This window comes from Scatophagus argus, chromosome 23 (assembly GCF_020382885.2).
Source record: "Scatophagus argus isolate fScaArg1 chromosome 23, fScaArg1.pri, whole genome shotgun sequence".
Lineage (NCBI taxonomy): Eukaryota > Metazoa > Chordata > Actinopteri > Scatophagidae > Scatophagus > Scatophagus argus.
The window spans coordinates 3,350,548-3,375,605 of record NC_058515.1 but is presented as its reverse complement, the minus strand read 5'-3'; the positions used below and the strand labels follow the sequence as shown (position 1 = coordinate 3,375,605).

Genomic DNA, 25,058 nt, shown 5'->3' with positions numbered 1-25,058 from the left:
ATATCCAGGCTTAACCACTGAGAGGCAGACAGCAGTGTGGCAGAGCAGCCAGGCCTACCATCGCCATCTGGGCCAGTCATGCAAATCCTGGTGGTGAATATGCCAGGAGGAGGTGAACTAGTGAAACCACACCACGTATGTCTGATTCATTCCAATTAGCTGCAGGCACCTCGCTTCACGATTTGTCTTTGCACATCCGTGGAGGTGATTGAGCTATGACAGTGTGGGATTTTGAGGGACAAGGAGGGTAATGAGGGAAGGAAATGTTGGATTCAAATGAGGACAGTGGAGACAGAGGATGAAATGTCTCTATTTTGAAGGGTGATATTTTAACAGTTTTGTCTTTGGGTGCTCAGATGACAGGTGTAGTGTCAGTGATGCTCTTCTGCCATCTAGTGGAGCTGTGTGCTGCTGCAGGGATGTGGCACAGGGATAATAAACAGCCACATATTTCTGTGTCAACAGACTGAGAGCACAAATTAGCTGAGTGTAAGTGCAATCAATGATATTGACTAGAGCAAGAAAACCCAAAGACTTGATACCAGCAAACCACAAAAAATGAAAAAGCACTGATGGTGTTTTGGAGTTGGTGTTAAGATAATGAGTAATATATTTTGTGTGCTGTGGTTTGTTTTGACTAGCATAATGCTGCATTGGGATTGTATCACTTTTTTATATAGGTGCAGCCTTGTCACACAGGGTTGCATTTCTTGGTTGTGTGTTTGCATGAAATTATGTTTTACATATCACTGCTTTCACACTTTGATGCATCTTTTAACATCATCGTACTCTCTTAAATCTTAACACTTGAGCTAGCCTGTGACTGCGATTCATGTTTGCCTACGGTCACACATATCAACCTGCGCTGCAAGATAAGAACAGTACACAGGGAAGTGTCACTCTACACAGTCTGTCTATGGCATGGCTGATACTACAGAGTAACTGTGGTTGTGCCTAACATGAAGGACATCTCAGGAACCAGCTGCACTTGCTGCTGACATTTTTCTAAGCGTGAGGAGAATCTGATATTATATTCATTATGACTATTTCTTGTGATTTTCTTTCTTTTGTTATAATGGATGTCTTCATTTTTTTGCTTTGGGTGGCAGAACTGTCATCTGATGAAAATGTAACACTGGTGTAAGAGATGCTAGGCTTTTTCTGCAACAGTTCCAGACATTAATTTTACAATTTATGAGCAAAATTCTAAATTCTAATCCTAAATTCTACCAAGACATTTCATATGATGCTATGTTTATGTGGCAACAGTTTGGGGAAGGCCCTTTTCTATTGCAGCGTGACTCTACCCCAGTGCACAAAGCAAGGTCCGTAATGACATGGTTGGATGAGTTTGGTTGACTTCCTTGCACGGAGCCCTGACTTCAGCCCCACTGAACACCTTTGGGATGAACTGAAACAGAGATTGCGAGCCAGGCATTTTTGTCTTGCATTAGTGCCTGACCTCACTATCGCTCTACTGCATGAATGGCCAAAAATTGCCATAGAAACACTCCAAAATGTTGTGGAAAGCCTTCCCAAACAATTAGAAGCTGTTATAGCTGAAAAACTGCATATGTATTTAGAATACGATGTCATAGAAGTCCCTGTTAGTGTAATTGTCTGGTGCCCCAATAATTTTGTCTATATAATGTACATATTTTAACATATAAGAGATTTCAAAAATGAATAAATATGGAAAAAATAAAATAATTCTGGTCATATTTTAAATGCAAAACAGAAAAAGAAACCAAATTTTTAAAAAAAGCCCATATAAACTGTATAATCCTAAAGCATACAGCCAAACATTTTTTGCTTGATATAGTGAGACATTAAAAGCATTAAAATTCCACATATTCTAAATTTAAGCCTGATATGTTTTGTAAAAATGAGACAAATCATATCAGGAGATTTTTCCAAGGACATTGGAACTTTTGGAACCTGTTTCAGAGTACTGTCCTGTCATATTCAGTCAACCTCCATTCCTACATTCTGGATTCATCTGATTATTTACCTCTGCAAGCATCCTCTCCTGTGTAATGCGTCACACACTTTGTCACTCCTTTGTCCTCTCCCTCACCCCGATGCAGAGGCGACAGTGCTGAGTTATGACGGCAGCATGTACCTGAAGATCATCATGCCGGTCACCATGCACACGGAGGCCGAGGACGTGTCGTTGCGCTTCATGTCTCAGCGGGCGTATGGTCTGCTCATGGCCACCACCTCTAAGGAGTCAGAGGACACCCTACGACTGGAGCTGGAAGGAGGCCGCATCAAGCTCACCGTGAACCCTGGTGAGCCACTGTGATTCATACCCCTGCTAACCTTTCTCCTGCCATCCCTTGCCTCCTCATCTTCGCTCTGTGTTTTAGCATTGTGTACTGCTTAAGATAGAAGGATGTGCTGTCATTTGGGTGAAAAGCTTCTAAATTTGTCTCTCAAATTTGTTTTGTATCACAGGACACTCTTTATTTCATTTAATGGGTACATCTGACAATAACAAGCTAGCTTATGCCCATCAGTTTAAGTAAGGAATAACAAGAGTGCTCAACAGCCATTTATTTGAAAAAACTGAGGTACAAGTACAGAAGCTTCTCCTCCAAAAATGAATAAAATGCTTGCCACAGGAATATAAAATTAAAAATAAAATTGTATATGTAACCCCAGTACACAGTCATTTCCCTCTCTGTGGGGAGCCACCCTGCAGTCATTTCTGTTCCATATTCTTTGACTGCTGGTTTCACCTCTTTGCATTCATCTCCTTCTTTTTGTTCCCTGTGAAGCTCCATAGTATGTCCTCCCGTTTAAAAGCTCCATCTCTAACAGTCCCCCTGGCCTAGTCCTGAGCCTTAACCCACTGACCTGTCTCTAGAAGCTTCAAGGTGGCCATTGCCCCTGTGCCACTCTTCTTCATGGCTCTGCTCTATTCCCTTTTTTGTGGAGTTAGCTGAGGGACTTGCTGGCTCCAATTCTGCCCAGTGGTGGTGCTAAGAGGAGTGATGAATCCTCAATCATAAGCAATTACAGATGAGTTCAAAGAAGATGAAGGTGTAAAGACATCTTAAAGGCAGTCTTAGTGGGGAGACGGCCAAGAAATTGTTGAGTAGAGTTTGTAACATGGATGGTTTCATAGAAGGGCCAAATGCATTCCCTCTAGTAACTGCCTGCCAGAGTGCAGACCTTTTGACTTATTAAAATTTCATTGCAATGAATATTGGTGTTCTGGGAGAGATGGGTATGACCTTCCAGCTCTCTATACTTTAGGTCTCTTCTGAATCTTTGAAGGAACAGACTCTCAATAGTGAACTAGGAAGAGCATGACAGAAGTGCACACTGGAATATGGGAGTTTAAGCCACCGCAGAGACAGGAAGGATGGCAGTGGGATAAACTTTCAGCTCTCCTTGCCTGTTTCTCTTTCCCTCTCTTTTCTTTCTCCTCCTCCTCTCTTCTTCTGTCACTCATATACACTTCACCTGGCCAAGACTCACAAGATGGAACTTTTCATCCCTTCAATGGCCTGTATGTCTGCGGCCCTTGGATCAAACAGTCAGAGAGACCGGCTCACAGCTGTAGTGGTGCTAATTTACACAGTGCCACAGCTTGACCTGCTAGCAGTCAACCAACCACACAATTAGAGCTAATCCGCAACAGCAATGTCCTCAGATGAGTTCACATAACAGTCCCATTTGTGTGTTTTCACTGGGACTTAAATGACACTGACACTATAGCTCTTCTCAAGATTTTCATAGCTCTTTTGCTAGGAAATTAATTAACCCAAAGTCAGCAGGGAATCCTCAATATCTATTAGGCCTAGTTAAGATAATTAAAATCCTGCTAATTAATCATAAGCAAAGGCTATAACTGGACAGATTTAGCACTAATTATATTTATGAGGGAGAGATAATGATGGCAACCTGTTTAATGTTCAATGTGTCAATATCCCTTTAATTGATTGTCAAAAGAAAAATTCATGCGCTGTAGGGGGAGCTATTACATTTTTTCCAAAAGACCGAACGAACGAGGCTTCTGCACGTAATTTCATTTATTTCAGAAAACATCACTGCTTAACAGCACATGTGGCCCATAAATACATTTCACTGGAAGTGTAAATGTATACTTCTCGACGCTCTACTGAGTGATGCCGGTCCCTGGCTATTTGTGTCCACTATTCTGTAGCGGTTGACAGCTCGAGACCGCAACCCAACCACACAGCCAAATGCACATACCGTTTCTAGCCACTAGATGAAGTAGAACAGCAAAGAATTAGCTTCTTGAGTTTAAGTCTGTAATAATTTGATACTTTAATGTAAAGGAAGTCTCTGTTTGCTAAGCCCCATCCAGTGTGGGTCAAATGTCAGGGTAGGCTACAAATCAGGATTCAGTTTCTTGGTCTAGGATGCCTAACCAGAATGTTTCCTGACACTCTCCTTTGACAAGTCTTCCCGTTGAAGGACGAAATCATTTTAACCTAGCACTCCACCGTTCTGACAACACGGCCTGTAAAATGATAACACTTTCTGCTGTGTTTTTCTTGTACTACTTGCAGCAGCCAGTACACAGTAGGGTCTTATTTCTTGCGGTTTGTGTGCACGAGGCATGAGGTGGCTGGGTTGTGCAGATCACCCTTTCTTGTCATTTACACTGTTGGGTTTCTTATGCCCAAAGTGCTGCAGAAGGCAAGTATATCTCAAATTGCTAGGAAAGAGTCCTAAAGTCAATGGCGCAGGACATTGCATCTGCTCTAGTGACTGCACAGCAGCTGCAGGAAAAAGGATATTTGTACACAGTGTGAGCATAGTGACTTTACTGTGTTTATATTGCTTATCCAAGTCAAGAAAACAACCACCTGAAGCTACTCAGACTACCAAATCCTGACCAAAGAATTTTGTGCAATTGAAATTATCAGGATCTGACTGACTTATTAAATTAATCATATGAAGTATGACATTTTGCTTTCTTTATACAGTGTTGTTATTCTTTGCAAAAGAAAAAAAAACAAACTGATGTAATGAAAAAGATGAAATAAACAACAAAAAGAAAGGTTTTGCCAGTTGGTACGTTAAATCTCTGAAGCTCTGTATTGCAGAACTCCACCCCTCCCAGACAGAACCTTATAATTCCAAGTACGCAATTTAAATTTCGATGCTGTCTCTATAATCACACGTTAAGTGCTTGTTGTGTATTCATGCGCAGACAGTGGAGAACTCCTTCTTGTTATTTCCATAAATATGATGACAGTAGAAGTGTTATCATTATGTTCTCCCACTTTATAGACCCCATGGTGTAGTCTTGCCTTCTGCTGTGCTTTGGAATTATTAGGTGGAAGGAGGGGTGGATGATGGGATTGATGGAGGAAAAGGGTGATCCTGACTCAGAGCCTGTCCCCGGATGGTGGCCCCAGAGCAATGCTTGGTTGTCTGCAGAATGTACTTTGAAGGATGTAAAATGTTTTTCTTTCTTTCTTTCTTTCTTTCTTTCTTTCTTTCTTCCTTCCTTTCTTTCCTTCTTTCTTTCTCTTTTTATTTGATCTCACCATTTCGCTCTCTCTCCCACCAGATTGTATCAGGATAGACTGTAACCTCAGTAAGTGGTTCTATCCATTTTTCTGACTAAAATGTATTTCAGTCTCATCTTGATTCTGTGCAGTAGAACTTTTCTGCTTTCTCCTGACCTCACGAGTGACAGCTTTGAATAAGCATCTGCTGAAGATTTTTTTTTTTCGCTCATTATTTCTCTGTTAATTTTCTCATTGCAATCATTCCAGTATTTTGTTTTTTTTTAAAAAAAACTACTCCTTCTTCCCAATACAAAATATGTTAGAATTTTCTTCTTTCTTTAAGTTCTGTCACTTTGATTTCCCCTTTTCTGATCTTGATTTAATTAATGTTTCACTTGAATAATTATCAGGGTTTTTCATCTTGAAATCTTCCCCTCTTGTCTGCCACACTGCACTATGAAATTATTTAATTACCTCTCCCCTGCCTATTATCCATTCTATTCATTTTCCTGTCAACCTTATCCAAAAACGCATTCAGAAAAGGCCAACCAGACACTCCCCTCTTGGATGTTCCTGTTTTCTATTATGCGGTGCTGAGTCTCGGCTCCACTCGGCTGCACACATAGGTGTTGCTTGTTTTCTATGTGGGATGAAACTGTAGTTTTGGCGCCCAGATGGCTAATTGCTTGTCCACAGAGAGACAGCAACACCTGGTGCATGCTTGTTTTCAGAGCAAGACAATGTTTTTCTGCCCCGCGCTGACAGAAATATAGCAAACTGTTAATTCTATCATGACCACTGACAATTGAACAGGTAAGTGCTACCAGCCACAATGACAAAAGGGGAGAAAACCTCATGTTTGGCACAATTTTTATGTTTTTGTGTGTATGTTGTTTTAGTTTTTATCATGTCTTTGTGACAGTAGAAAGATGGAGGCTTGACTTGGATTAACCTCTAACAGCAACTGAGGACATAGCTTCACAAAGAGATTAATAGGGCTTTTCCAATAGTTTTTCTACCTTGAAAAATGTGCTGAGAGAATTTGGATGAGTATGGATTGAGTTACTGGTACTTATAATCAATTTGTAATCAGTAGAGTTAGGGTTTGTATTTGGCTTTATGTTGGAAATGTATAATTATTGTGTAGCAATGATGATTTAAGTTAGAAAACAAGTATTGTCAGTGAAGGTTGTGCGTATGTGTTTGTATGAGAACCATGCTTGTGCATGTTTCGCGCTTCTCCTGTATGTGTGTCACATCTCTGCACAAAAAAAAAAAAAAAAAATCTGCACTTGAACGCTGTTTGTGTAAGACTTAGTGGAGTGCAAATCCAAAAACTTCAAAAGTCTCCGCCAAGCATGGAAGTGGTGTCAGCGTATGACGAATTATACCACTTTATGTGTGGAGCCACTGGCATGACACATTTTATAATAATGCTTAGAAGATGTTCATGCCCAGGTTGACCACTAGATGTCATACAAGCACCGAGGATATCATGTGATCCACTCCTGCAGTAGGGAAGAGATGGAGACTGAAGCCATGTTTTCTTCTCTTTTTATTCACTCCATGTCTCTAAGTAACTTCTTTGTGACGTTGAACATAAACTGGCTGCTTGATTGACTTACATGGTAGTTTAGCTCAGTTATATATTTTAATGGGTGAAATGGTAGAGCCAAAATATGTCAGTTCTTGAAATTTCTCACAGAATCTACATCTTTCCCCATACCGTTGTGATGGAAAGACCATTTTGTTATGATTTGTTTTGTTTTTTTTACCCCCCTTGATTCATCTGCTGTGATTGAATTATTGATGAGGTTATTCACTGGTGCAGCTGGAGCAGTAAACTGTCACAGACTTGAAACAGTTGGGTTTTGGCAGTTTTATGAGGAATATCTTATTTGAACTTTTTTTTTTACTTGTTGGTGAACTGAGCTCCCTTGAACACAGCAGTGGCCTGCTTCATGGCCATTCAGACAAACACACAGAGCACTATATAAAAGAAACTGTGAGTGTATAAAGGGGAGAGGGTGGGGACTGTGTGGGAGAGAGAGAGGGGGACACCAGAAAAAGAAAGGAAGAGATCAAACCAGCGTAGAGCTACAGACAACAGTCTATTCAATTCCATGATGTTGGCAGGTCGATTCCTCCTTCAGAGCCCTGCATTACCTATAGCCTTGAACTGGAGTTATAAAAGCAGGGTACCAAAGTCTCTCTGATGGTTAGTCCATGCACATAGGTTTTCCTACTGATTTATTTAAACAGTGTGGCAGTAGCTGACAGAACAAAATCTTAGCATAGTAAGAAACACTATTGATGTGTCACTAAATATATATAAACTTCTAACTGCACGTGGACTACAAAGGCCAGTGTTCATTGAAATATTGAATAATATATATATAGCTTACTACAATAGGGGACAAATCAAAATGTCATGCTTTAAGCAAAAATTGCTTGCATGAGCACAACTTAAGTAGTGATACAACAAGGGCATTTTTTTTCCTGAAGGAAAAGGACCATTTCCAAAGGAGCAGACCTAAGAAAGAGGGGCGCATATTAAATTTGCTGACATTTTGTGACACTAATGGAAACCCAGCAAGTTCTCCTGGATCATTAGCATGCACAGATAACATTGGTGTACAGTACTGTTTCTCCTTTCTTGTTGTGGCAATACGACTGCTACTACTGACAAAACTGCAGCATTTCAACTACTGGCCAAATATTGACTTCTGATCTTTTTATTTCTGGACTTTGGGGTGCTTTTTGAGGCATAGGAAGTAAAGGTATAAGCCTTCTGTTTTTATTGCAGTACATCGTGACCTTGCCGTTCCACCTTAATGTGGCTGGATATGATATGGAGCAGAGCTGCAGCCCTCAGCTCCAGTCAGGTCAGGGTGTCAGGCTGATGATATCTGTTTGGAAACTGGCCTTTCAGCAGCCAGCAGCACCTTCTCTTAGCGCAAGATGAGATGAGATTTGGCATGACATATGGGCAGCATGTGGGGCATGAGGACTCCGTCTGCTAATGTCATACCCTTTGGCCTACCCACCTGCAAGTACTCAGTCCAGAACACACTGAGATACACACCCTGCCTGTGTGTGTGGAGGGGATAGAAAGGGGTTCAGTCTGTAAGCAGTGCATAAAAGCAACATAAAAGAGACATACTCTATATATGGACACAAGTATTGGGACAACTTAACATTATCCCACCAGTGCTTTTAATGACATTATATTCTAAATACATAGACAGCTTTGTAACTATAACGACCTCCACTCTTCTGGGAAGGTTTTCCACAACATTTTGAAGTGTTTTTGTGGGATTTTTTTCCCATCCATGCAGTAGAGCATTTGTAAAGTCAGGCACTGATGTTGGATAATAAGGCCTGGCTCACAGTCTCCATTCCAGTTCACCCCAGAAGTGTTTGATGGGTTTTGAGGTCAGGGTTCTGTGCATAGAAGTCAAATTTTTCCACACCAGACTCATCCAAGCACGTCTTTATGGACCTTGCTTTGTGCACTGGGACACAGTCATGCTGGAATAGAAAAGTTGTTTTCCCAAACTGTTGCCTCAAAGTTGGAAGCATAACGTTGTCCAAAATGACTAGTAGTGTGATATGGGGAGGGCAGCTAACCTCCCTCTTCTGTGTGACAAAAACAAACAAACAAATAACTATGGTATCAACTTAATTCCAAGATTCAAACCAAGTTAGGGAAATAAATTGCTTGGAAGCATTCACATCATCTGCTTGATTTTCATTTAGTAGTAACTGTGACCTCATTCTTATCCTATAGCTTAATTGAGCCTTTTTCCAGGATGGAGGAAATGAATTTAGGGCCATTTTCACAGAAGATTTTGTACCCAGTGGCAGACAAAATTGCATAGTGAAAGCTAGGTTTATAGGGAACCAATCTGAACTCTTATGGATTCATTACTCTATCGCATTGTGCAATCAACATTTACTTCATAGCTATATGTTGAAAGTATAAGCTTGTCTGTTACGAATTTAAAAATCTCATGTGAGAATAGCTCACTGATGACTAATAGTACCGGGAGATGAATACATTTCTATCCGATGCTGCCACACTAAACGCCCACAAACACAGATGCACATGAATTGACAGATGCATGCATGATATTATGGGCATAGAGACGAATTTGAGATTTTGCCCACGCATCTTATCTCTGTCACTGAAGCTGCCACCTTCCTCAGTTTCAACTGTTTCCAACCAGGCTGTCAGGTGTCACACTCCTCCCCCATGTGTTTTGCACAGTCATGATTACTGGGGCACTGTTCATGTAACCCTGTAAACCATTTTCATTGCCACTTTATATTTGAATGGATGCTTTGTTCAGTCTAATTTGTATTGAATTGGGTTCTTATCTGTGGCCCCAGCCCTTTCTCACTTGTCTCCAAGCACATGGCTCTCTTGCTTTCTTAGTGAATCACAAATATTGAAATTGAATGAGTTTCTAATCGCTGACTTTAATCATGAGTCATCCCATCCTATTTCATCCCAGTAGATGTCAGAGCTGGATATGCAGTAGGCACTAGAGGTTGCCCTCAACACATCCAACATCCAACATATTGTGAAGTTGAAGGATGTATCAGAGTTAGACTGTATAAAATTTATTTTGGAGATGCTTGGATTGGGATTTGATTTTTAAAGGCAATTTAATGCTTCAATGGAGGGTGGCCCTTTTTTTTTTTTTTTAGTTAATGTTCATTTTATCCTCTAAAACTTGAAGCTAAATGTGATGCAATGAGCCAATAAGAGTAGTATGTTATTAACATAATGCCTTAGATCTGTGTGCACTCTCAGCGATGGCTACATCTTTTGATAAAAATTGATTTATGTTAATAGAAATCATGTAGTTCAGTGGTGGACAGCAGAAAGTAATTGCACATTTTCCAGTAGTTAACAACTTTAAATATAATTAACAGTTGTGTTGCCTGCGTAATAACAGTTCACTCCTAAGCAGCAGTAACAAAACACACACAGTGCAGACACATTTAAACATCATTCCTGGTAGTTGCATAGAAATAGTTTGCTGTCACACACAAATCATCTGAAGACTGAAAAAAAAAAATATATATACATACATAATTCCTCCATGGCTGCAACTTTATTAAATTTCCACACATTTTATCGTGTTTTGCTCTTTTCATGTTTTAATGGGAGTGAACCAAATGCCTCTTAAAATGTTAAACAGAAATGACCCAATGAAGAAGTGCTTTGAAGCCTATATGAACTTCAAAGGAATATGTAATCAGAACATTTTCGTAACTACAGCTGGAATGGAATGTGTCAAGGGTGAGCGTGTTTGTGTGGGAACTTCCATGCTAGATAAATTGAGTATATACACATGTATCTACAATATGTTGTGACCTAGCTCACTTTACATAGCATTAACGTAATGGCTGCAAAGTTCAAGTACAAACACAAAAGTATGTAATTGGTAGATGGCATGTTTTTCCATTATTATTATGCATTTCTCTTTTTTGGTTAAGAAATATTGAAACTCTTGCTGTTTTTTTTTTTTTTTTTTCACTTGCAATAGTTTTCAGAATAATATTTCAGATTTTATTCATCACTTACCTTAAGTGGAATGACCTCAGATTATGTTTATGACCTTTCAAGCTCAAATGTATCACTTTTTTCATTTCCAAAAGCTAGATTAGTAACCAAATGTTTACTGGTATGACACCAAAGCTGTGGAATGTGCGATGGACAATCAGTAAGTAGAAGTAATAGCCTTAGTAGTTGTACTAGTTGTACTAGTTGTACTTGTATTACATTTAGACAAGAGCCGAAACATTTCCCCTACTGCATATAAAGGGAAATACTCTATCTGAAGGACATGCTGGGAAGGTGATGGATTCTGGCTGTATGAAAACCAGTGACCTTACAAAGCTTTGTCTTATATCCTTCATTTCACTATTTTGAAAGCAATGTTTTACTCTGATTCAGTGTTCAACAGCCTAGAAATTTCAGGGACTACCTAGCTGTCAAAAGCCCTTTTATTTACTGTTAAACCTAGAAGAGAAAGACATTTAAGGAAAATAAGACCAGTGAAGAAACCTAAATTGACAAAGCAGAGCATCCAGGGGCTTGGTGGGTCAGGTTAGACCATGATGGCTGCTGACAGATGAATGAGGCAAAAAAGAAGGAAGAAAGAAAGAAAGAAAGCAGGGGTTTTAAGTAACATTTAGAAAATGAAGAAACTACCAAAGATGATACTGGCAGTGCCTTGTAGCCTTTTTTTTTTTTTAAACTACCTCCTGTCTCTGCTCTCTGTGAACCCGAGACACCTGAGGCAACCTGCTCACTAGACCCAGCCAGGTGAGGAGATTGCCTCCCTGCCTTTTCCGTCTAATAAGAATTGTCCACACCAATGTTTCACTTTCGACTTGCACTCTTGCCACAGTTTCAATTATTTCTCTTGGAAAAGGCAGAAAGAGAAAGGTGAATTCACTGTCTTTTCACCTGGGACCTGGTCATGTACTTGGAGCCAACATATTTGAGAAGACCATGTCTGCCTTCCCGGTCCTCTTTTAGAGCATCGTGGACAGGTTAGCAGGAGGTTTGTCTTGCTCATGCTCTTAGACAGCCCATAGATTGCACCCTCTTACTTTCACAGACTCAGCCTTGACAGCCAGTTTGTGTCACCTTAACCAGTAACAAGTTGTTTCATTCTCAATTCTTTCTCATGTGGGTTTATTTTTTAGACAGTTTTGTTGCATGTTTGTCTGTGATGCTGGTTGTTTTGTTCAGTTTTTAAGGACATTATTTCTTTTATCACAGCCAACAGTAGTAAACGCGATAATCCATTAGTAAACCATTGGACAGCACATAGTGTTGTTCTCCTGGCTACAAGTGGCTAAAATACATGTCTGCTCTTTGTCTTCATGTTCTAGTTTTTCTGTACTCCAGACTGTTATGTTGTAATGTACGCTGTTATTATGATGGAGAGATTTGAGAGATGCAGTTAACACCCTTACTTTATGTACATGTCTGGAGATCATTTGCCTGGTGAGAAAATATATAGTGAGGATGACCATGCAATGTTAGACATAAAAGAAGGTTCTGTGATTACCCATCCACGATCTTGAGGTTCTACTGAGAAATCAGTCCGACTAAGTTTGTCAAAATGTTAAAAACAAACTTGCAAATGAGATTCATGAACTTATAGTAGATTTCAGACTGTGATCTTTTCATGAAAATAGTTCTTTGTAACTTTTTGTAGTATTAGAAGACTAACCATACTGTTGCATGGAAATTCAGCTCTTTAATAGAAAGTAACACAAACTTGCTCGATATATATATATATATATATATAGTAAACAAACATACAAGCCCAAAAGCTCAGTAAAGTCTAGGTGCAAGGGGGAGTTTGCAATCATTTTAACAGACTGTTTTGACAAGTTTTGTATTCTGTTTCGGTGCTCAAGCACAGAATTACGAAAGATTTTTATACTCAGTTGTCAATAGGAGATGATTTCCTATGTCCACAAGGTGTGCAAACTCCATTACACCTATTTTTTTCCCTCTTTTTTACCACACAGTTTTATCAATATACTAAAGGCAGTTATCAAAATTGATTCAATCTCAATGACTGCATACTGGACAGGAGCTTTGTGCTGAACTGGGATGTGGCCACCTCGCTGGTACAGCCTTGGTTCATAATCAGTCTGCCTCCTTTCAGTGCTACGTGGGCACTACCGACAGCTCAGATATGGACTCATTACAGAGCCTCTAATGAGAGAACCGATGGCAGCCTGGAGCTGTCGAAACCCATACTGCTTTGCAGGAGTGATGGCGATCCCATGGGGACTGTAAGATTCTCCAGCCACAGCATGCTGGGAAATGCGTTCCAGATCATAAATCCCTCCCTCCCCCTGAGAAGACCAAGCACTGATAAGTAAACTGATAAACAGGAGGTGATGGAGGTAAAGCATGAAAAAGGAAAATAAGGAGGGATGTAGAGGATGGCAATGCAAAACGTTAGATAGGAGTTGCACTGAAAGGAGCTCTAACGTTCTAGTGAGGACAGGTGAAATATGCGATTCATTTCCTGCTTCACAAAATCAATCTGCTGTCCTCTCAACATCTTCCCAACTAAAATAGGTCTTGTGGTCATCTGCAATTCTATAAGCTATCATCAAAGGTTATCTTGTCATGGATGCTAAAGCACCAGCACACCCTTCCTGCACAGAGAACAGTGGGAAAGAGAAAATGTGTGGTCCCTGAGACCAAACAGTGAATACAAATGCTTGTGTGCGTGAGCAGGCATCATACACATTTTTGCTTCATGGAAAGGAAAGTAGAAACACTTCTGTGCTCACACACACAGGCACAGGATGCCTTATCTCTGTAATTGGCAGGGGCGGTCAGAGCGGCAGGCGTAGATAATCATGGCTGGGGGTCATAATCCGTTTGCAGCTCCCCTCCCTTCTTCTTATTCCTCTTCTGTCATCGACCCCTCCTTCGCCATCATAACTGCACTCCCTCATAGATAATTCTGTACTCAAACTCAGACTCCTCTTGTCTTTTCTTGCTCTTGTTTATGATGTGGCACCATGTGGGGGATGTTTTGGATGTGGCTGCAGGAGGGCTGTTTTGCTGTTGTATCAGCCTGATGGTGTCCTCAGCTGACTGCCAGACCCCCCCCACTCATCACTCTCCAGGCTTTCCCATGCACCCACACTATTATGTCTCTCCAACTCCTCTACCACCATTAATAAATAGCTCTGTACTTAGAAATACAACTCATAAAGTAGCTCAAAGAGATGTACTTTACAAGGGGCAGAAGGTAATACACTAAAATACACTAAAGGTGGAGAAATATAGGTTAGAGTCGGGAAAAAGGAGGAGAGAGAATAGAGAAAAGAACTGAAGGAGGGTCTTGATGTAGACGTCGCTTTGCTTTTTTATCAGAGTTATTTGCTCATATCTTTGATTTACATCATGACATCTTTGCTGTTACCAGACGGCTGCTGTTTAGATGACAGGAGCACAGGCACACACACACACACACACAAGCACGCCCCAGCCTTTCATTAGATCTGCAGTGATAGGTCTGTGCTCCTTTGAGATAGAAAATATGATATCTTAAGATAGGAGCCAAATAGCATTATCGTCAAAGGAGGTCTTATCTTGAAAACTATGAAGAGCAAAGAAAGTCCTGTCTCTTACCATATAAACCACATTAACTTCTGCAGCCTTATGTAACTGTTGCTGCCGTCTGCCTTTGCTTTTACATAAAAACACCATGTTCATATGGGTCACTCCATTGAAGAACCCTCAGTCCTCTCATAAAATACGTTCCTCAGCAGTAGAAAAGTCATTTCTACCTCCATTCCCCCACACGGTGTGTGTATATAATAACCATATGGTAAATGATGCTGCTATGTTGCTTGCAAAGAGACTGAGGGAAAAAATGTGAAAGCAAGTATAAAAACCCCCATCCAAACACATATGTTCTGTATAATGTATATAGTACTGGCTCATGTGGCTTATCCAAAACACACTCTTCAGTTTAGCCATTGCACAGCTCATTTTTAAACAAGATATTTCTGAATCTGAAAGTCAATGAAGGTAGTTAACACAGTTACTTGGCATGAATCATAAAAAAAGCACCCCTGGGTCCCAGAATAGGATATTATTTGCATATCTTTTCTTTTGCAAATTAAATTTTATCCACATATGTTGAAAAAAAAAAAGATATGGAAAAGGGAAAAGTTGGGTTTTTTTTTATTATTTTATTATTTTATTTCATTGTGCATTGCAGTGTCATGTGCCAAGAGCTGCCAAATTTAAACTGCATTGCCAAAAGGAAATTTCATGAATTATCACGAGTGTCTGCATCATTTTCAGTTTCAGCATTTTTCAAAGAGAACCAAGTCTTGTCATGCGACTTTGGCGGAGGTCAGCCAATTCAAGCAATGATAATTATGTATTCAGCTGAAGGTTTAGTTTCATCGGTGGAAAAATCAGCTTCTTGCTTTCATTGAGATTATGGTCATCTCTGTGTGTTTAGGGAATGTATGCCATGTAGACCTGGAGATTGGGCTTGGTACATGCTCTGCAGTTATGTTGATTATGCAGTTTATTGGGACTGACTGATGAATGGATTAATGTTTATCATCCCAAAATATCTATGTCAGCACAGAAGACCACAACTGAACAGAACAGAGTGGCATTTTCATAACCATCAACATATCTATTGAGAAACTGCAGTGTTTAATTTTTTGGTTGTCCACATATCAGCCATATGAGAAGTTATCATGGAGTTTTATCACAGCTATATACAATGCAAACTTCTAGTTCATTATTGGTACCCATGGCTTGAAATCGAGTGTTGTTATTTGTTACAGGTTATTATATTTGTATGTATAAAACCTGCAGACTAAACCCCATAGCTGGGCTGCATTGAAAATATAATTTCATTCATCATCAGTAACCCACAGCTTTAATGGCCGAGTTTCCATTATCTTGACTGCATCCATGCAGGATGTAAAGGGCTTTTGCGTAAACAAGCTGAAGAGGCTACTCCTTGATAAACAACCTTGCAGCCTGCTGGTTTGGTGTGTGCGTTAGAGTCAGATATTATACAGGTGGGGAGCACTACTAGCAAGAATTGTACAATTTCCAAGACACTATTAATACTGTTTATCATTTCAGGGTCTGAGAAAAACTGAGAAAATCCTTGTATATTGGAAGGTACAGAGATTGTAATCTTAACAAGTTTCAATCGTTTATGGTATCAGTATGGAGCATAACATTGCCTCACTTTCAAATGGAAATCAGACAATTACGATATGTAGTGGAAAGCCCACAGTATATTACTTGAAATTAAATGAATAAACGTGTCCCGCTAGTGAGCACTTTTGGAAATGTAGTTTATTCTCCCACTTGTCAAAATGTACTTTCATTTTTGTTTGTTGTAGGCACTGATAAATCCTTTCCCATACTGTGGTTTGTTTGGTTTAACAAATAATACAAGGACGCTGAGGATTCCTCCCACACTGATACACATCTCTGAGTCCCATTTGATTTTCATGAGGGATATGAAACATACCGCTCTGCACACGGTGTCCTCAGCACTGACATTTCTAATGAATGTGGTCAGCATATGAGAGTGGCGGTAGAAAGGGCTTTGGAGTTGTGGCCCCACCATCCAGACACCAGTCGACTGGAGTAATCAAGTGTGAAGGTTGTGAAGAGCAAACAGCCATTAACCTCCCAAACACAGGCCATCATCACCGTCTGCAGTGTGTGTGTGTGTGTGTGTGTGTGTCCGTCCTCTTTATTACTGTCTGATGAATGGAATGGATTGTGTGTGATTGTGAGTGTGTCTGATGAGAGTTGTAGTGTGTGTGTCTGTGTGACAGAGAGAGAGAGGAAGAGAGGATTGGGTCTGTGTACCTCCGAGTGCATACGAAGATGCTTGTAGCTCAGAAGTTTGAGACGCTGACCAGAGTTTGGTAAACAGTCATTTTTGTGTGTCTGTGTACTTTCAGATTTGCACATATACTCTGGCATTGATATTTATTTATTCTGATATGGGATCAAACAGGCTATGTATCCCACAGTGTCTGTCTGTCTAATGTGATCTCAGCTCACATTATTCCCATATGGCAATACAGTATGGCTGTGCTTGGCACGGCCGGGCCTGTGACCGCCTGTTTGACATGCCACTGAGGCGGCTGGTGTGATGCCATGCTGAACCAACCCATCTGCTCCAGGCCGAGTTGGCACAAGGGGTAACTCATCGGAGGCAGGCATGAAGAAAAGAGCACTGGACCTGTGGTTTGGCAAGGCATTGCATCCAACATTCTCCTGAACCACTGCCCTAAAAACGGGCCAGAGCATAAACAAGGGTGTGATGGACTGTGAGTTCGCGTTTGTTTTCAGTAGAGTCTATCGTGAGTAAATACATTTATTTAAAGTAGATAAGGCGTCCACCATACTATCTAGATAATAGTTCACATGTAGAGGACATATTAGAATATAATCCAATTTAGATCATGCAGTTTTACAAAAGTGAAAATATTTATGGATATTTTCCCCATTGCCCCATGGAGGTCATTGTTTTCTCACCTGTTCATCATATCATGGAAGGTATAGGTATTGTCAGTGGTGTTGTGTAGGATTAAGGTTGTGTTTGATAATGGAGCAGATTCAGATCTTTTCACTTTCAGAACTTATTTTTTCTTTTTCCCACTTTTGGCCCTGATCTGGCCGTGGAATCATGAGTGACAGCATACGAAAGATAGCTGAGGATGTGATCACATTGCCTTGAGGAAAGGTACTGTGAGAAGTATGACTCCATGCTTTTTAGATACCATATTCACATTGTTGGCAGTGAAAAACTGACACTATTGTGTCAGATTGTGCAGTTCAGCAGCCACACTGTACACACCCTTGACGTTTCCCATTTCCACATGCAACTGTGAACGCAGCAAAGTATTAGCTAGCAGTGACCTTTCTACCAAATTAATGAACTCTTTGGCCCTAATTTGACTCCATAGCATTGAGCATGTTTTAGTTTTAAGCCATGCTTGATAACAGCTTTTGGTAGGAGCTCATTGTCATTGGAACTTCCTTATGAAATGGCTAGCAGAGTGCTCTATTATTCTGCATATTTTACATTCTCTGTACAGCAAGAAGCTGGGGAAGGACTGGCCTCAGCTTTTCATTGGCCAGTAGCACTAAATCCAAAGACATCTCGAACAAAGCTGGCTGTGCATTAAAAATAACTTAATTGACCTCATAACACTACATGTTAACATTCACAATCATTCATAAAGACTCCATGTCCGTGACAAGTGTTATGTTATGGTTATGACGGTGGCATTGTCGGTCTTATGCGATCCCGTCAAATGAAGTATGTGCAGACAATGAGCTTTTTTGAAAGGTGACAAATAAAATATTTGCTAAATTCTATAGAGCTGCAGCTTTTCTAATGGGGTTGAGACATGCAAGGTTCAAACTCCAGTGAAAGTGAAATGTGGGAGTTAAGGTCAGATGTGTAGTGCTTAAAGGGAATGTCATGATAAGGGTTATGGTAAGGAAAGTACCAGTTAAGGTAAAGCCAACAAGGAATTTGTTCAAAGCAAGACTTAAGAAAACATGCTAAACCATCTGCTGTGCGTGTGAATATGTCTGAAAATATGTGTAATCTTGAGGGGTTGGGGTAGGTTGTCGGTGTGTGTTTCACAATAGTTCTGGGGTCCGTTTCCATGCAGCATTGAGATGTGGAGCACTTACAGGATTTGTTCATTTGGAAGGGAGGAGAGCATTCAGCTGTTTGAACTTAAGAGGCAACATGCTGTGAGGCACTGTTTAAACATAATAAAAAAATAAAAGAAAATCAGCAGCAAGTCAAGCACCTTCTGAGTGGATGCAGCTCGGATGTTTCCAAAGCAGATACTAAGGAGATCTCAGCTGTTTGTGGATTTATGTGTATGTTTGCAGGCAGCATCTTCCAGTGCAGCAGAGTCAGTTGAGGCTAAAGAGAAGATTGTTGAAGGAGGAGAGGATTGGTAGAGAGAATGACAAGAAGACGACAGAAAGGGAGAAAGAGTGTGTAAGTGTGTGTGGGGAGGGCGTAGAGCGTTCCTCTTCATTACCAGCACTAAGGAGCCGTGCCAGGAGCACAGATGGTAGAGGAGAGAGGGGGCATGGGGTTGGCACATAAATTGCAATACACACTCGAAAACCACATACATTAACACACTCAAACCAGCATACAAAAAACTGTAAATCCAAAGAAGTCTTTATACTCAATATGTTCCCCGAATAATTGCTGTAAACTATCTATTCAGATATAACAGATGCATACTCAATATTGTCCTCTAGCTCACCTGCCCACACACACACACACACACACACACACACACACACACACACACAGAGACACGTGTGTCATCAAACTATCCTGTGGTGTCCCGTCCCAGTCTCTTGGCCGGGAAAGCTGCCATGCTGACGCTGCATTTCTCTATCTTTCAGCCATCTCATTTTCTCTGACACACACACACACACACACACACACACACACTTGTCAACCCCTCACCACCACTGATCCTATAACCTAAGACCTAAATTAAAATTTTAACAGCACCTTTTTGAAAATGAGTCCCTCCGTTCGTTTTTCTTTATCCGGTGTTCACACACACACACACACACACACACACACACACAATGGTCCAATTAGGAGCACTGGTCTGTTTGCACAGCAGGAAAACAGGGCACCATGTTTGTGTATGAGGGAGATGTATCTATTGTGCACAGCATGTACTGCTCTCCTCTGCAAGGTTGAACGGAAGAGCAAAGTCTCACAATTTCTCACACACACACACACACACAGACCTCCCACAAATGTAGGAAGCAAGAAAGCCATGTAGTCTCAGTTCACAGCCTACAGTACCTACAGAATACTTAAGAAACACCTACCACCTCCCCACTCTTATGCTGTAGCTGGAGTCACAAATCCATCTGTTAACACCATCTGAGTAACTAAACCCCTAAGCCACTTTTTTTCTGCTGAAAAGCAATTTAAATTGATATTTAGTAGAGTAGCTGATTGATTCAGATCCAAATCTTTTGGACATTTTAGTGGGAAGTACTTGAATATTACATTTTGTGTTATAAATATGCATAGCCACTGCCCTCTGCAGGTTGACACCCAGCGACCGTTGAGAGTTAGGAACAGTTTTAGTCAATTACGTGGATTTAATATTGTGACTGACTTATTTCATTGTGCTGTTAGTATAAATATTTTGGTGTTAATTTTATAGTTAGTTCTGTTGTTGATGATTGTTAAGTATCCACTGTCTAAAATATATAGATCTAAATATATATGTAAATATACATTGCAGAGGCCTTTGCCTTAGTGTTGTGAGTTTAACTCAGTATTTATCAGTTCAGGAGGTGCATGCATGCAGGAGGCGAATGCAAGTAAAGAAAAACACTGATCGGTGGGTTAATGATCATTGGAAGAACACTATAGAGGAGGAAATGGCTTTCAGGTGATGATACCATATGGTTGTTTTCTTTTATTATTATTATTTTCTTCCTTTTTTTCCCCCTTAATTTCATGGCAGTTTTGATGCAAGATCTGTTTAAGTGTGTTTGGTCCACACACGTTTCTTTTTAACACAGTTCACACATTTATATATGCATGCTAATCCAAAGAAGAACAAAGTGTGAGTGTTTACAGTATACAGCATTCATGTACAATGTGCTTTCCCAGATGGGTGCACAACAGGGGGTTGCCTGAGGTCCATCACCTGGTAGTGAAATGCTAATCATGAACATAAATAAATCCTGCTCTCATGCTGCACATACACATGTTCTCACTTTGATTGTAGCATCTGGCTGTCTTGCTAAGCAGGTATTTTATTGAGACATCTTTTCTATTTCCCTCTTTTCCATATGAATCCTCAAAGAATCCAGGCATTACTATTCCCCTTGGTGAGCATTTGGTCTCTCCGGTTGTGTTTTTTATCCTCCTCTGCTGCTCTGCATGAAAAATCTATTTCAGTCACCAACTATCTGCCTTCATTCTGCGTGTTCTGTTTTCTCTTGGTATCTTGCCCCTTTCCAGTCAGTCTTTTCAATGACACTCTGTATCAGCGTCCTCCCTCCTTCCTCAGAGTGGGGCTGCTGAGCTGAGAATGAAACACTTGAAGGAGTGTGGATGCCTCTTGAACTAATTTTAACTGGACTGCAGTCCACTGTTATATTTTCTCTTCTCTCACGGTTGCTTACGAGAATGTGTATGGCTTCTCATGGCAAACTCATGACCTCAAAAGCCCAGAGCGCTAGCTGTTCATAATTACGTTCTCTTACAGCGAATTTGAATCACAGAGCTTGAACTGGCATTCACTACTGTATCTCATACTTGAGGATGGCAGCTTATGTCAAACCTTGTATAAAAGAATATGATGCTCTTGTAAGAGTGGATCTATTGTTCTAGAACTTGGCTAACATAGTCACTCAGGTTCCCCTGTTTAGTTGGGTCAGTACTGCGATGAAAAAAAGTGATGTGGCATATCCAGGACACAACATTGTGTTATAATACAAGATTGTTTTTATGCTCAGTATTGCAGTGATTTTGGTCTGTGGATGCTGATTGGTGATGTTCCAGTTCTACAGTTAGATTTAAATAAACATAAACATAAACATATTGTTACCTCTAATCCAAACCCTGTTTCCCATTGCATTTTAACATGCAGAATGTTTTTTGTTTATTTTTTTTCCTCAACAGCTCAGTTCAGTATGTGAGCGTATTGGGGTATAAACTGTCTTGTTAGCTCAGACACATTATCGCATTCAGTCCCTCCTAGCAAACCTTGACCCTTTGACTTGCCCACACATCCTGCAGCTACCCGTGACCCCTACAAGTCAACTCACTCAGTGCATATGCTTGAGCGACCCTGGCACACTGCTTGCTTCAATGGCTTGCCCCCATGTATGGCAGCATGAATCATGGCTGGTTCTATTGACATCTACTGTTGCACCAGCAGCAGACTTGGAGGGACCGCCTGTGTCCCTGCCGTGCTGCGCCGCTGCTGTTATGGTCATTACTAGCAGTGATTGTTCTTCTTTGTCTGCCTTTGAGCCCTCTGGACAGCATCAGACTTCGGCGTACTTGTTAGCTTAATAACCATGTCAGGAAAGCTTGCTGGGTTTGCTGTTTGGCCAGCATCAGTCCAGGATGATTCAGAGTGTCGTTGGGAATGATATCTGGACCCTACAATGCTCTGGTTTCATGTAGAATGCAAACGAAACAAAATGAAACATGCCTCATAGTGGTGTTTTGTCATTTCAGTTCAGTTCATGTCTGAGCTTGGAGTTGAGGTGTTTCCAGTGAACAGAAATCAGAGAATTTATATATCACATATATATTACAAAGTTATATTATTTCTCAAAGGGTTCAATAAAGTATTTCTGATTCTGATTATATCATTTATATACACATCACATGCTCCTTCTGTTTTAAGAACTTCAGACTGCTGCACACTTTTCATCACTGACCGTAGAGACATCTTTATATCCACTTCTGCCACTTCCACACAGTCAGAGAAAACAAACATTTCTCATCTTTCATTTGGTAATTGTCTTAATAGAAATGTTGTCATCATTGCCCATTGCACACTGATGATCAACTTCACTCTCTGAAGTTGTTTTGATTAGGGTTTTGGATTAATAATTACACAACTGTGTTTGAGTACTCACTGCTGCAGCAGCACCCACACAGAGTGAATAGAGACTGATGGCAACAACCTGCAGCCGTTAGCTGACGGCTTGTGTTCCATTGATCCGACTGCATTAATCAAGGCTGTTTACAGAGAGAACGCAGAGACCAATGATGGATGACTGCTGGTAATTATGCAACAGCCCGCAAACATCACACCTCTCATTTGTGGTGTGCTGACACAGTCAATGAAAATAATCTGCAAGCCTGACTATTTTTAACCCTAGTTAAAAAATCTCCCTGACACCTCTTCAGCTCCTATGTGACACATTTAGAAAGTGCGAGGAAAAGTGACGGGCTGAGAGGGAGACAGAGTGGAAGATATGAGGGGTGAAGACAGAGGGAGCTTCTGTTTGTGTGATCATAGCCCTTTGCCCTGTTGATCTCCGAGACAAAGTGAGAGGGCACAAGTGGCAGGATGAGAATTAATTGCATTTTTAATTTTAATTAATAATCCCCCCCCCCACCCTTTTTGTTTTTCTAGTAATTAGTACTTCTTTCTGCCAGTGGTTGCATTAAAGGCTTAGCGGCTCATTTGGCCCGAGCGCTCAACTTTTTTTTTACCTCAGCAGTGAATTGAGTCTTCACTGACTTCACTGTCAGCAGTACAGCAAGCCAGACACAATGTATTTCATCAATATATGGTTTAGAGGCAGTCTTTGTTCTTGAACTTTGAACGCTGATGGCAGTTATGATCATGGCATTAAGCCGGTGGAGAGCTAAACCAAATTCTGTAAGTTAAAGTTTTCATTTTAGAATCATACTTATGAACTCAGCAAGCCATTCTGCAACTTTTTACCCACTCAACCCCATCCAGAGACAAGTGTGTGACAGCAGACTTGCATCATAAACTTTCCTGTACCGCATCACACTTTACACAACACCTTCTGCTCATAGGTTTTTGTTGTATAGCTAGCCTGGCCAGAGTGGCATACTGTATATGTCTTGCACCCCCGTTATTAGTGATATTATGGCCAAACGGCTCTTGCAATGTGTACAGCACTAGCCCTTGATCTCCTGTGGCCTGCAGCAACAAAGTCAAATGCATTTTACATGGACCCTATTATAAAAGGTAGCCATTCTCGATCGTTTGTGCAGAAACAAAATTTTCTATCTTTTGCAGTCTTACATCATCCTGCCCACTTTGCTATTGCTCTGTTCCTCAGTTTTTAATTCTTTTCTGGTGTGTTGCTTTTTTTTTTCTTTTTTTTCCCCAGGTTGTCCATTTTCTGTCTTCCTATCTATCTTCGTATCAGCTTTAACTTCTCTGTTGGAAACTTCCATCCAATCTTTGTGCATTTTGCAGCAGTATAGCAGCATTTTGCTTTATATTTACCTCACACCTGGTGTGATCTGAAGTCTCTCTATCCAGTTTCATGTGGCTGAAATGGCAAAAAACCCATGGAAAAAAAACAATATAATGAAAAAAAAAAAGTCACAGGAGTAAATAGGAAAACAATTCTCCTGTGGGTCCTGTTTGTGTTCTTGCCAGGTGGAGCCATCACTTGATGGGTCTTTTTTTTTTTTTTTTTGCCTAGCCTAAATAATTTCATACACAACTGAGAAGGGGGCAGTCATATTTCACCGGGGCCCCTGGTGTAATACACAGGCTCCAGCCAGACAACCAGTCAGAATAGACCCACTGCCCCTGGAAGTGGAATGGGATTTCTAATATTAGATCTGTAATAAACAAATTATCAGTGCTAATGGGATAAGAAAGCTAGTGTCTTTTGATACCGTGGTTTCTTTGTTTACAAGCCACGATGGCCTTTGCACCGCTTCAGAGCTGCCTAAAAGCACAGAGAATACAGAAGGTGGCTTAATGGAAGTGACTGGTTTCCTCCGGCATTCTGCTATTTCAGTGTGCCCTGCTTCCAACAAGGTGGAAGTCTGACCTCATTATATTGTTGTTTACAGAATCGGCCTTCTTCCCTTTTATCACTGATTCACTTCGCCTCCATGCCATGAACACTGTGCATGCCCACTACTGGGGGCCCTTCAGTGGAGGAATTAGTTCCTTTTTTTTTTTGTAGTCATATCCCATACTTTCCTACTCATGTATGTCTGTTTGGAATCTTTAAAAAAAATTTGACACAACAGGACATGAGCTCGTCATGTGCATTGAAAGAGGGATTCTTGATTGCTTTCTTAATCAAAATCCACACTGTTTCTCCCTCTGTCGCTCCCTCACGCCAACAATTTGTTCCAATGTTGTAATAAGGCTCTGTCATTGGCAGGATATAAATAGGCTGTCCCACTTTGAAAAGACGCTTATGTAAATATGGCTCTTAAAAGCATTTCT

The 25,058-nt window shown here is 40.6% G+C and overlaps 1 protein-coding gene across 13 annotated transcripts in view; it reads left to right on the top strand.

The window, feature by feature from the left end:
• nrxn2b (neurexin 2b) overlaps nucleotides 1–25,058 on the top strand; it is a 584,209-nt gene that overhangs the window by 273,689 nt on the left and 285,462 nt on the right. For 10 of the 13 annotated variants that reach the window (XM_046380508.1, XM_046380507.1, XM_046380504.1 and 7 more), the window contains 2 exons: nucleotides 2,088–2,291; nucleotides 5,555–5,581. In XM_046380508.1, the coding sequence (XP_046236464.1) occupies nucleotides 2,088–2,291; nucleotides 5,555–5,581 (231 nt within the window). The remainder of the gene's footprint in view (nucleotides 1–2,087; nucleotides 2,292–5,554; nucleotides 5,582–25,058) is intronic. The other 3 variants (XM_046380512.1, XM_046380511.1, XM_046380505.1) reach the window with 1 other exon arrangement.